Source organism: Haemorhous mexicanus, chromosome 29, assembly GCF_027477595.1.
Source record: "Haemorhous mexicanus isolate bHaeMex1 chromosome 29, bHaeMex1.pri, whole genome shotgun sequence".
Classification (NCBI taxonomy): Eukaryota; Metazoa; Chordata; class Aves; order Passeriformes; family Fringillidae; genus Haemorhous; species Haemorhous mexicanus.
This window is the reverse complement of record NC_082369.1, coordinates 3,851,332-3,864,832: the sequence shown is the minus strand read 5'-3', so window position 1 is coordinate 3,864,832 and position 13,501 is coordinate 3,851,332. Positions and strand designations below refer to the sequence as shown.

Genomic DNA, 13,501 nt, shown 5'->3' with positions numbered 1-13,501 from the left:
ATTTCATGAGACAGGATCATAGCACTAAGCAGAGCCACTCCCAGCCAAGCTTTTTCTGCTGGACTTGAGATCCTTGTGGGCCCCTTCCCACCTGGGACATTCAGTGATTCTGGCTGTTCTACACTTGCTGTATCCTCAGATTCTGCAGTTATCCCACCTGCTGCACCACATCCTTGTTCCACAGTCTCGTGACTCACCTCACTGCAATCTGCTGTCAATCCCTTTGCTACTTCCTTACGTAAAATGAATAAAATGAATGATTTCTGGGACGTGAATCAGTGTCTTAATCTTTCATCATCGCTACATTTGTTTTTAAAAGTTGTTTTACATTTATTTTTGGGAGGAAGTAAAGGATTTTGATCAAAAGCTGGGCTTATGCAACCTCAGGAAGGGATGTGGTTAGAGCTGGTCATGGAAGGCATTAAGAAAATCCTCCTGTGACGCTGCCTCCTGTTTGTCCAGCAGTTCACAGAGAGGTCCCTTCATGCCATGGATCTGTGTTTAAGCCTTTTGATTTGCTAAATGTGGAACAGATCATAGCTGAATTGGTCTTTTCCTTGTCCCTAAACTTCTGGAGCAGTTCCATAACTACCATATGGAGTGATATTCCCATAACTGCCATGTGAATTTCTTCATTTCCCTCCTCACCCCGAGAGTTGTTTTCTGTTTGGGCGAGGGTTTTGAGCAAAGTGCTGGCAGCAGAACTGGCCTTTTCCTGTCATCAGGGGAAATGCACACAGGTATCGGGGACTGCAGAGCTTTCCTGGTGCTGCCTCCTCATTTTCTTCCTCGAATTTAATTTTTATTTTGATTCCATCTGTCAGCAGATCGAAGTTCTGTCAGAACCACGCCAGCCATGCTGGTGCCACACAGGCTGCAAAGGGACTCCCCAAAGAAATGCCACATCAGGCCCAGCTTTAATAGGCTTGGATTAACCACAGGGGAAGTGGGTTTATACCCAGCAAAGTTCCAGCCTCCCCTTAACTCCCCTAGGAGTGTGCTCCTGAGCTACTTGAGATGGACCAGTGAGCACCACACCCTGTCTGCTCCAGCCTCAGGTGGGAGCAGAGTCGTAGACGAGAAATATTTTGCAGGGAAATGAAAGACAGGCAACCAAATCCCTGAGCCAGGGAGCGTTGGAGGGAGGTAGAAGGGGACTGAAATCCCCCACAGAAGGTCAGAGGAGGAAAATTGTCATGGCTAGAGGTGTCCAGGCAGGGTTAACACCTCTGCAGCAACTGCAGAGAGAGCTGAGCATGTGCCAGGTACCACAGACAGAGGATGCTGCAGCTGCCCGGGTGGGGTGACCCTTTAGGTGACAACACTCAGATCTTGGGGCTGCCAGGCTCAGCGGTGCCACCTGCCCCTTTCTCAGCCCCATCCCAGTGAGCTGAGAGCTGTTTTCTCTCCTCAGGTGAAATGCTCATCCTGGGGCTGCCCAGGAGGGCACAGAACCTCTGCGGGGCTGAGCAGAGAGGCAAGTTCACACCCAAACCCACAAGCCCACTGAAATCCAACAGGCAAACTCCCAAGGGAGCTGTGTCCCCACGGGGACCCTGGAAGGGCCCTGTTCCCAGAGGAAGGTGATGTCCTCCCTCCTGCAGAGAGTGCTGACGCACTCTGAGCTGCCCACACGGCGTGGGATCTCAGAACCATCCCCGTGCTCTGCTCTTGGCCCGGCTGTGTGTTGTCACAGGGAACATCTATTTCTCAGATTGAATGAGGACACAAGGAGGTGTTGTGACAGCAAGAATAAACACTAGGAGATTAGCCCAAAGGCGTGGGTGCCACATCCCTCAGCATGGCTGGAGCCACGGAGAGCCTCTGGGCAGGCCCCAGGGTGGAACAGAGCAGGTGGGGCAGGGGGAGGCACAGAGGAGATCAGGGCTGCCTGGGGGATGGGATATTCCCTTATTATCTGTTTGGATTTTGGTGTCAAGGCCTGCAACCAAAGGTCAGTGAACAGTAGGACAGCGAGGCAGCTCTGGCCAGCTTGTGATGAGCGGGCTGTTTTCCTAGAGGTGAGCCCTGTGTTTTTGTTGAGCTGGTCACTCACATGGGCTTCCTGACTGCTGAGCTTGCACCAGCTCTGTTTGGGATCTAGGTGTGTTCCAGAGGGATCAGCGGGGGCTGGCCAGCCCCCTCCCTTAGGGGCTGAGCGAACAGGGTGTCACAGCTGAACTTGAGAAGCTCTTCTCAGCCTTTTCTTGCACATGGCTTTGATTCCTCGGGACCCTCTGAGCACAGGGCTGGTGAAGTTTCACAACTGCTTCACTCTGTGTGTGAGCAGTGTCTGGGCCCACGAGCCTCGTGCTTTCCTTTATGGATTTGACTCTTTATTTTTCAGGAATGAGACAATCTCTGCTCCACACGTGCTTCAAAGGAGCCGTGCACTCACATCTTCCAAGTGCACACAGGCACTCCCATCAGTCCCTCATGCCAGCGCTTTGTTAAACACCTCCAGTCAAACACCTCAGTTGCAACATTTGGTGGAGTAACAGGGACTTGCATCTGCTCCGGCTCTGCCCCATTACTTTGATGTGACCCTGAGGTGGCACTGCCACCTGTGCTGCTGCAGGAACAGCCACAGGGATAAGTGCTGGAATCGCCCTTGGAGGCACCAGCTGGCTGGGAGAGCTGTGCCGGGAGTCCCTGTGATCATTCACATTCTTTTTCACGTGGATTTTTGTGCAACTTCAGACACGGAAAGCAAAGCTGGTTTTTGGAGTTTTCCGAGCTCCTCTGCCATTCCAGCAGTGCCCCAGGAATGCCTGAAGCAGGAAGGCCAAGCAGGCTTTCTCTGACTGCCCGCTGTGTGAGACCTGCCAGCACGGTGTGTGTCACCCCTCCCTGCCAGCGCTGCCACCAGCACGTCCCAGTGTCACGTCGCCAGTGTCTGTGACTCAGAGATAAGATGGAGGCACGTTTTTTTCTCAGTTTAAAAACACGTCCCTCGTCACTACAGGACATCCCCAGCCTCACGCACACAAGCCCGACGCTGAAGCATCGCTGCAAAACAGGGGCTCGGTCCAACCCCCCGGGGAGGCCTGCAGGGTGGGGCCAGCCAGGAACCGCGATAAATTCAGGACTTTTGGTGTAGCCTTTGCTCTTCCTCCTTTGCCTGGAAAGCTGCTGGAGCGGCGCGGGCAGCAGCCATGCGGCCGCCGGGGCGGGTGCGGAGGCTGGCGGTGCGGCTGGAGGCCGGCCGGGCCCATGGCGGCGGGGAGCTGCTGCACGGCCGGGTGCAGCTGGAGCTGCGCGGGGCCCTGCGGGTGAGGGCGCTGGAGGTGTGTGCCCGCGGCCTGGCCACCGTGCACTGGCTGGAGAGCCACAGCATCGGCCTCAACATCGTCTACCGGGACTACACAGCCTGCCAGACCTTCCTGTACCGCCGCCGCCAGCTCATCTCCGGTAAGGCCGGGGCACGGGGCGGGTGGCTGTGCCGGGGTGTGGGGGTGGGATCTGCTTGGATGGGTCTGTGTGCCAGGACATGGCCCTGGAACCCCCTTGGATGGGTCTGTGTGCCAAGGTGTGGGATTGGAACCCCCTTGGATGGGTCTGTGTGCCAGGACATGGCCCTGGAACCCTCTTGCATGGGTCTGTGTGCCAGGACATGGCCCTGGAACCCCCTTGGGTGGGTCTGTGTGCCAGGACATGGCCCTGGAACCCCCTTGGGTGGGTCTGTGTGCCAGGACATGGCCCTGGAACCCTCTTGGATGGGTCTGTGTGCCAGGACATGGCCCTGGAACCCCCTTGGATAGGTCTGTGTGCCAGGACATGGCCCTGGAACCCCCTTGGATGGGTCTGTGTGCCAGGACATGGCCCTGGAACCCTCTTGGATGGGTCTGTGTGCCAAGGTGTGGGATTGGAACCCTCTTGCATGGGTCTCTGTGCCAAGATACAGGACTGGAACCCCCTTGGGCAGGTCTGTGTGCCAGGGCATGGGGTTGGAACCTTCTTGGATGGGTCTGTGTGCCAGGCTGTGGGATTGGGACCCATTTGGATGGGTCTGTGTGCCAAGGCGTGGGATTGGAATCCTCCTGGATGGGTCTGTGTGCCAAGACATGGAATTGGGACCTACTTGGATGGGTATGTGTGCCAAGGCATGGGATTGGAACCCCTTTGAGTGAGTCTTGGTTGGGTCTGTGTGCCAGGGTGTGGGGTTGGGATCTCCTTGGATGGGTTTGTGTGCCAGGGTGTGGGATTGGGACCCCTCAGGCTGCAGGTGTCCCCTCAGAGGACCCTCTGCCCTGTGGGTGTTGCTGACCCACACAGAGCTGCTTGCCCTTCTTCTCACCTTGGCCGAGGGTTGCTCTCTCTGCTGCTGGTTTCCAGGAGGCTGATGGCAAAGCCAGGGCTGGGGAACACCAGGGATTTGTGGCTTTTGTTGTGTTTGCACAGGGAAGAGCAAACACGAGTGTCAGTTCACAAGTGTGGAAAGAGCACTCAGTGCTTCAGCCAGTGTTTGTTTTCGGGTCCCTGATGCTGGGACCGTGTGCCCAGCTGGCATGTTGCTTAGATCTGCTGCAAGAGGACAAGCCCCTTGCATGCCACAAGCCATTCTTTGTGTGCTTGGGATGAAATGATCCAGAGCTGAGGGATATGGGATGTCTCAACCATCCATCCACTCATTAGCTCTGGCTTTTCTTAGGAACATGCATGTCTTATATCCTCCCCTCTAATAACAAGGTCACAGCCATCCCTCTGTTGCTTTTCCTCCTCCTTTCCCTGTTTCTCAAGGCCTGTGGCCTGGTCGCCCTGCCCTGGAGATGGCTGTCAGAGTTATGCTGAGGGCATTTCAATGTGTCAGTGGCCAAGTGCAACCCAGAATGATGCCAGCCCAATCTGGCAAATGCAGACGTTGCAGGAATAAACTGGAGGGATGGAAAGAGGACCTGAATTGGCTTGTTGGAGGTTTTCCTGTTTCTGGACTGTACTAGGAAGGTAATTTTCTCTATTTCTGGACAACTGTGCCCTGCCATCTGCTCCAAACACCTGCACTGCTCTGGAGTTTCTGTCTTTTGGCAGCAGCTCTTCCATGCTGTGCCTGTCTCCTTGGCAGCTGCACCTCTACAAAGTGTCCAAATTACAGTTAATCCCTTCTCCAGCAGTGAAGCTCCCGAGCACTTGGTCATGCAGTACTTGCTCCATGTCCCATTAGCTCTGAGGTGACAGGGTGAGTTTTATCCCCATTATCCCTGCAGGGAATGTCTGTAGGGAAGCCACAAGCTGCTGCCAGCATGTTTGGATTCTGCTGCTGGGACTGTGTGCTCCAGGAGCCCCTGGAGCCATCAGGGGAAGGGCACTTGGCCAAGGGCTGCAGGAATTGCAGGAGCTGCTCACAGGCACCCTGCACACCTGGAGCTCGGAGCTGGTGGCTCCTGGCCCTCCCTGACTGCACAGGGAGTGCTGAGCAGAGAGCAGAGCCTGACTGCACAGGGACTGCCTGGGGGGCAGAGATCCTCACCAGAACTTGGATTTTATTGGCTCTGTCTGCACACAGATTCCTTTTCTGCCTTGTGAGAGGGACACGTGCGATCACCGGGGCGTTTTACGGGAATAAACAGCAGAGAGGGGCTGTCCTGCAGCCAAAATAACTTCCTTTGGAGCCTGCTGTCCCCTGTTCTGTCCCCAACAGCAGCGTGAGGGCCTTCCTGATGTCAGCTGGTGAGAAACGTGCCACCATCCGACAGTCAGTCCCTGTGACTGCTCCTTTCTTGTTGCTTCTCCACGAGATCAGCTGTGTCTGCGTGGTGTTTAAAAAATGCAGGTTTTGTCATGGTAACGAGGCAGTGCAGAGGAGGGGAGCTGGGCACAGATAAGCGCCCTCCCTTCTGCTCTCCCCTCAGCTGAGTTTATCTGCAGTTTCCTGGCAGGGTGGTGAGTGCTGGCACTGGGGTGCTGCGCTGAGAGACAAGAAAAAAGTGTGCAAGGAGGATGTTCAGGCAGGGCCTTTAAACGTGTGTTGTGTAATCATCTGAGAGAGGGAGCAGGGGGAGAGGACAAGGCAGGGGGTTAATGGGCAAAGGCAGCACAAGGAGAGCCCTGGACTCTTCTGTGTGAGATGATGGGAGGATAGGAAACATAAATAATTGTTGTGCAGTGATCTTTTCTCTCCCAGGATCCTGCAGCATTTCCAAAGGTGTAGTTCCTGCCCTGGTGAGAGGCAAACATCCAGAAGCCATTTTATTTTCATGAAGCCATCCAGGAGAGTTCTGGCATCAGGGCTTTCCTTCCTTTGTAGGGTGGCCTCAATCAGCACCTTAATCTTGTCCATACACAGCAGTCCCAAATCTGGCAGGGATGGGGCTGGTTCCTCAGCCTGGGAGCACATGCTCGTGCCAGGCTCTGCACTGTCCCATCTCACCCCCACACTGGGCTGCTGCCTTACCCATTTACCTGCTGCATTCCCTTCTCGTGTGACTCCGGGCTCCCTGGGGAGAAGCCACCAGGTCGCAGCAGCGGGTCAGGGAAGGTGCAGCCCCCCCATGAGCCGGGCAGGCTGTCAGCTCCTGCTGGGAGCAGCTCCAGCCTGACCAGACTCTAGATGGGGCTGAAGAGTTGGAGATGGTGCCCTGAGTGCTGTGCCCTGCTTGCCTTGGGCACCCAGGGCCGTTCTGAAAGGAAGGCCCTTGGCTGTGCTCCCCACCTGGGCATGGCAGGAGAGAGGAGAGACCCTCTCTGGGTGTGGGGGTCTCAGAGGGGTCAGCGAGGGGCTGCCCTCCCTCCCCACATGGCACAGCGAGGGACAGCCGAGGGCATCGCATGCGATGGGAGGGAGGTTTGGTGTGGTTTGGTTTGGTTTGGTTTGGTTTGGTTTGGTTTGGTTTGGTTTGGTTTGCAGGGATCTGCATCCCGTGGGCGAGGGCTGAGTCACGGCCCAGGGGTGTGTGCCGGGAGGAGGAGGAGGAGGAGGAGCAGGATGCCAAGCAAAGAGAGGGGCCCAACCAGGGCTCCAGCCCCTCTCAAGAGCCCCCCCCACCTCTAATGTCAGTGCAGGGACAGCAGGCGCCTTCCCAGAGTTGGTGTCACCAGTGAACTCGTGCTGTGACGTGCCTTCCTTCCTCCTTTCCCTCTCCCTCTGAGCTTTTGCTATGATTCATGTTTGCCCGTGGCAGCAAATGGCCGTGCACATAAAACAAACCACAGTCCCCTTCCCCTGGGGAGGGAGACAGACAATTCCAGCCCAGCCTTGGAAACAGCTAAAGCAGTGCCAGGCTTCAGCCCAGCTTGTTTTTTAAGAGGCTGTGATCAGCCGAGCTCAGCACAGCAGGTCCTGCCCGGCATGGCTGGGAGCAACTCAAAAATCCCCAAAACTCACGCAGCCAAGTGCTGAGTAACGTTTTTAATGCCTGTTCTGTCTTATCCCCTGCCCGTGCCAGGGGTGCAGGGCTCCGGTGCTCCACAAACATGACATTCATCCCCAAAGTGGAAGTTTCTAAGGCTGCATTAACCCTTTTGGGGGGCACAGATTCCTTTCTCTTCCCTTTTACAACATCTCAGGGTGCTGCTGATGGTGATGTCCCCCCTGGGAATAACCAGTTCCCATTTTCCACACTTTCACCCCAGCTGAGGACCAGCATAGAGCGAGTCCCTGGGCTGCTCCTGCCCATGCAGGTGGAATTTGTCACTGAGTTTGGGACACCAATCCCAGCAGATCTGGTGGAAAACTGGCGCTCGCCTGGTTAACAAGCACAGGGAAGAGGATTGCTCACCCTGTCGTTGCATAAGCTGAACCCCAGCCAGTTCTTGATTTCTTAGAACTGAGTGATGTCCCAGGCATCCCCGCGTGTCAGGAGCCCAGATCCAGCTGTGGCCGGTTCCGAGCCCTGGGAATGGCTCTGGGGGAGGGAAGGATGTGGGTCACTGTGGGGTGTGGCCCTCGGCTCTGGCCTGGGGGCACTGGAAGGAGAGAGGAATCCCCCCTGGCCACAGCCCATGGCTGTGACCCTGGGAATGGGGATTCTGCATGAAGATGGGCTGGGATGTCAGGACTGGAGCTGCAGGGGGAGTTTGGGGGGCAAGGATGGGGATTTTGGGGGTGAGGATAAAAGCTGGTGAGGGAGCTTGAGGGGCGAGGATTGGCGCTGGAAAGGAGACTTGGGGGACAAGGATGAAGGTGGAGGGGAAATTTGGGAGGCAAGGATGGAAATTGGAGGAGAGCTTGGAGGTCAAGGATGGGGATTTTGATGGGCAAGGAGGGGAATTTTGATGAGCAAGGACGGGGATTTTGAGGGGTAAGGTTAGGAGCTGGAAAGGAGTTTGAGAGGCAAGGATGGGAGCTGGAAGGGGATTTTGAGGGTCAAGAATAGGAGCTGGAAGGGAGTTTTAGGGGGCAAGGATGGAGTTGTAGCTGAATTTGGTGGGGGGAGGAGCAAGGATAGAGCTGGAAGGGAAATTTGTGGGGCAAGTACAGAAGATAGAGAAGGGTTTGGGGTCAAGGCTGGGAGCTGCAGGAAGTCCTGGGGAGCACTGAACGGCCCGGCAGCAGACAGGGAGTCTCCCCCCGAGCACTGGCAGTGCCCAGCCCCTGCCCAGCGCACGGCTCCGCGGCGATGTCTCGGTGCGGCCCCGGGAAAGTCGGGGAGCCCGGCTGGGACCGGACAGGGCCCACACGGTCCCACCCCCCCGAGGAGCTCGGCGGGGCCGATCCGCACATGCTCCCTGCCTTGTTTTGCAGAGCCCGGCGGGGCTGGCCCGGCCCGGCCCGTCCCGCCCCGCCGGGGCCGCCCCCGGCCGCGCCGGCCGCTTAAAGCCGGGCTCAGCCGAGCCGAGCCGGGTTGAGCCGCATCGCGCCGGTTGGGGTTGAGCAGCGCCATGATTTTCGATCGCCTCAAACGCTTCTCCATCGTGCTGGAGGGCGCGGAGCGGGACGGCCCGGCCGCCTTCAGCCCCGGGCAGGCCGTGTCGGGTCGCGTGGTGCTGGAGCTGGCGGCGGCCGCGCGGCTCGGGGCGCTGCGGCTGCGGGCCATGGGCGCTGCCCGCGTCCACTGGACCGAGTCCCGCAGCGCCGGCTCCAGCACCGCCTACACGCAGAGCTACAGCGACCAGGTGGAGTTTCTGAGCCACCGCGACACGCTGATGGCACCGCCAGGTACGGCATCCCCTGCCCCTGGGGGAAGCCCGGCGTGCGGCGTCCCCCGGGCGGGTGGGGGCACCGGGCACCGCAGGGGCTGGAACAGCGCGGGTGTGGGGCAGCCTGGGCTGCTGGGGGCTCCAGACAGCCCAGCCGGCTGAAATCGGGGTGCCTGGGGGTGTATGGCACCCCAAAACTGCAGGGGTCTGGGTGCTGGGGACAGCTTGACTGCTGAGTGCATGATATACGAACAAGCCGAAATTCGGGTGCCTTAGGGACTGAGTGCTCTGGGAATGGGCTGTGGAGGTCCCTGCAGACACTTCACGCTCTGGCTGCACCCTGAAATCTTGGGGTGCACAGCTGGATGCTGCTGCTGTGGAACATCTCGGCTAGGGACAATACTCCTTCTTTTCTCTGAGCTATTTATGGCAGGGAAGCAGCTTTGGAAAACTGTGGAGGTTCAGGAGCTTGTTTTGAGCAGCAAGGGTTGGCCTAAATGGACCCTTCAGCCCTGAGATGCAAACTCTTGGGGGGCATGGGGGTTGGCTGGCCACTCTCCCCCCAACTGGGCATCTTGGGCTCTCACTCCAAAGCTGTGGGGGGAGGTGGCTGCAGGGTGAAGCAGAGCCCACCTGGGGAAGCTGCCCAGCTCTCCGAGGTGCCCCTGGGCCGTGCCTGTCTGCAGACACATGGAATGCAGACAGTGCCCAGCTCTTGTGTCACAGCTGCTGCAACTCAGCCCTGGCAGAAACTCTGCTGTGCCCTTGTGCTGCTCCTTGCTGGGTGCTGCACACCTCTGTGACCTGCCTGGGAAGGAGGTTCTATAGGAGGGAGCTAATTCTCCTCGATTTGTTTTGCCCACAGACAATGGTGAGACCACTGTCCTTCAGGCAGGAAAGCACGAGTTCCCCTTCACCTTCCAGCTCCCCGAGTAAGTTGGCATTTCCTGGGGGAGAGGACATCTTGAAAATGAGGGGTTTTTTTTGAGGAGAACCCTTCTAAGATTGTTTGTTGCTCATGCCCAGGACCCTGGCCACCTCCTTTGAGGGGAAGCACGGCAGTGTGCGCTACTGGGTAAAGGCCAAGCTGCACAGACCCTGGTCAACAGTGAAGAAAGCAAAGAAGGAGTTCACTGTGATTGAACCCATCGACATAAACACCCCTGCACTGCTGGTGAGCTCCCCCTGCTCCACCCCAGGGCTCTGGCATCCAAAACTTACCCAGGAAGCCCATGGGGAAGGTGTCTGCCTCCCCTTCAGCACTACATAGCAGGCCTGGTTTCCAGAGGGAATATTTCCCCCCTGTAACTTGTGACCTCCAGCATTTCCTGGGCTGGGCAGAGGTCAGCTGTGCCTCTTTGGTTTTGGAAACTTTAATGCGTTGCAACAGCTTCTTGCATCAGACACCTGAGAAGTTGCTGATGCTCCTTGGCAGGTTCTTGGTGCCAGGGAGGTGATTGCTGTGAGTTTCATCCTTAGTTACTAAACAGCCTCCCTATTTCCCTTTCTCCAGGCTCCCCAGGCAGGTGCTAAGGAGAAACTTGCTCGTGCCTGGTACTGCAACCGTGGCCAAGTGTCTGTGACTGCCAAGATTGACCGAAAAGGCTACACCCCAGGTGAGACCAGGTGCTGGGGCCCTTGACCACCCTCAGTGAGGCTGGGGGCACGTGGGGTTTGGGTCACTGTGAGCTGGCAGGAAATCAGAGAGCTTTAGTGTGGGCAGCATCCTTGGGATGCTCCCCCTTTATGAACCCACATGCCTGCCCTGTCAGACACCAGGGCCAGCCCTTGGTGGGCCAGTGCAGCAATTCCTTGAACCAGGACTGGGCTCTTCCTCCCCTCCTCCAACGTGTGTGTGTCTGTTTTGGCAGGTGAGGTCATCCCCATCTTTGCCGAGATCGACAACTGCACCAGCCGGGCCGTGGTGCCCAAGGCCGCCATCATCCAGACCCAGACCTTCATTGCCCGGGGCACCAAGAAGCAGAAGAAGTCAGTGGTGACCAGCATCACTGGGGACCCCATTCCAGCAGGGAAGAGGGAGGTGTGGCACGGCCGGGCGCTGAAGATCCCGCCCGTGGGGCCGTCCATCCTCCAGTGCCGCATCATCCAGGTGGAATACTCCCTGAAGGTGAGGGAGCTCTGCAGGGATCCCCTCCTGCCCAGCTCAGGGGAGGTACCTGCCCCTCCAGACTGGGAAAACACCACCAAGCTGAGCTTCCCTGCTCTTCCCTGTCTCGGCAGGTTTGTGTGGATATTCCTGGGACGTCCAAGCTGCTCCTTGAACTGCCTCTTGTCATCGGGACCATCCCGCTGCATCCCTTCGGGAGCCGCACCTCCAGCGTCAGCAGCCAGTACAGTGTCAACCTGGACTGGCTCAACACCATCCCTGAGCAGCTGGAGGGTGAGCATCTCCTTCTCCCTGGGGTAAACCTCCTGGTCAGGAGAGTGAGACAAAGTTCTCAACTGGGCCAGTTTGACTTTTTTTTTAACCTAATGTTTTAGTTGTGGTGCTGAATCTCCTGGGTTCCTTCTTCAGGGAACTGAGAGGCTTTGGGAAATAGTGGGCTTGGAGCCCTTTTACCTGCGTGTCCCCCATTTATGGAGGGTGTTTGCTATTCCCTGATGGTTCTCCTTTCTCTTCAGCCCCCCCTGAGTACTCAGCAGTCGTGTCCAGCCCAGAGGCCGAGCAGAGCCTGGCTCCTCCGTGTCGCAGCGAGCTCGGGGACATCCTGGAGGGTCCCTTCTTCGCCTACATCCAGGAATTCCGCTTCCGACCACCTCCTCTCTATTCCGAGGTGATTCATCCCTCTGGGTTGGGAGGCTGCTGGAGGCTGGCATGTGCCATTGCTGAGGTTTTTGACTGTGGCCTTGGCTCTGCAGGTGGATCCCAACCCCGCGTCAGACAGCATCCGCCCGCGCTGCATGACCTGCTGAGAGAGGCGCTCCGGCTGCGTGCGGCAGCGTGACGATCCCTGGGGATGGCAGCTTGCAGCCTCACAGCACTGGGGTCTGGAAACGGGCATGTGACACCCCGACCCTGCTCACAGCTCTCGGCCACTCCTGTCGTGACTGTCCCTGGGCCCAGAGCCAGCGCGGTGCCGTGGCCCCGGCATGGGTAGGAGAACACGAGGGGCTGGCGGTGCGGAGCCAGGCGGGACACGCAGAGCTCAGAACTGCCCTGGGATTTTGGGGTTAGAACAGGGAATTTGAGCCCAGATTGCTTTCCCCTTGCCTGTAGTGCTGCACTCTGAAAACTTTTGTCGCTCCTGGAGTGGAGAACAGGAGCTTGGAGGCGTTTCTCAGGATTACTGGAGAGTGTTTGTTTGGATGGTGCTCAGGCTTGGGCCCCGGGGCAATGCAGCTGCAGCTCTTTGCCTGTGGCTCACCAGGACTGCAGGTCCCCAAGGCAGTGAAAGGTCCTTTCCTGGCTGGATGAAATAGAGGGCTCAGCCACTGCTGGTAATCTTTGCCACAAGCCTGTGGATACCTGTGGGGGGAATGGTTTGAGCCACTTAAACTCTAAAGGCCTCCAAGGGCTGATACAAGGACTTGGGGGGATGAATTTATGATCAGTGGCAGTATTTTGGTGCTGTATTGCTAAGAACAGGAAAAGTGGTTTGTGAGTGTCAGCTCACCTGCCCTGCACAGTGTGCTGGTGCATCCCCCAAGATGGGGCTGGAACCAACCCTCAAACTCTGGTACCAGCACGGGGCTGGAGCTGTGCCTGGTGGCCAAGGAAGAGAGAGGGAAGGCCAGTGTAAGGCTGGTGGCAGCCTCAGGTGCCAGTGGGAGGTGTGGAGTTGGGATGAATCCTTCAGGGCTGGGAGTCCTTGAGGTGTCAGAGGCCCACAGCAGCAACCTGTGCTCACTGGGTGGGAACCAATGTGGGAAGGGTGAGCTGGATGTTGTGGTCAGGAGCCAGGGGCTGGCCCTGCTCGCTGCAGGAGGACCTGAGCAGAGTTTGGGGGCTGAGGACCTTTGCATTCCCTCACTGAGACAATCAATCCCTGGCCGTGCACAACCAATGCCAGTGTGCCTTGGGCTCCGTGCTGGGGTTGCTCAGATGAGTCTTTTCTATCTGTGAACACTTTTGTAATGACCACTCTTTGTCTCTACTCTTTTTGTACGACTTTTTGGTGGGGAATTTTTTGTCTGAAATAAATTCTTTAAACCAAACAGTTGCCTGGACAATCTTCTGCTCTTCCAGTTGTCTGGAGCCATGCTGTGGCTGTTGGGATTTGGGAGTGCTCCCTGCCCTCTCCTCACTGCCCTGCAGGCACCCAGCTCCACCCTGTGCCCAGTCCTGCACTGGGATTAACTGGGTCACTCAGCCAGCACTGCTCCCCATGGGTTTGGTCCCATGAACCTCCAGCTCCTCCACATCTGGGCAGTTTTGGCACTTTACCTGGGATGCAGAGCTGCAAGC

At 57.4% G+C, this 13,501-nt stretch overlaps 1 protein-coding gene across 2 annotated transcripts; it reads left to right on the top strand.

Moving 5' to 3' along the window:
- Positions 1–3,140: 3,140 nt before the first annotated feature.
- On the top strand, positions 3,141–13,251 carry ARRDC2 (arrestin domain containing 2). Of its 2 annotated transcripts, none has more exons than XM_059869906.1 (8): positions 3,141–3,411; positions 9,941–10,007; positions 10,102–10,249; positions 10,589–10,691; positions 10,947–11,203; positions 11,317–11,476; positions 11,719–11,870; positions 11,956–13,251. In XM_059869906.1, exons 1-8 carry the CDS (start codon positions 3,156–3,158, stop codon positions 12,007–12,009), a joined length of 1,197 nt encoding a protein of 398 aa, XP_059725889.1. In that variant the 5' UTR covers positions 3,141–3,155; the 3' UTR covers positions 12,010–13,251. The 2 variants fall into 2 exon arrangements, with proteins under 2 accessions (XP_059725889.1, XP_059725888.1); XM_059869905.1 differs by lacking the exon at positions 3,141–3,411 and adding an exon at positions 8,735–9,094.
- The last annotated feature ends 250 nt before the right edge of the window (positions 13,252–13,501 follow it).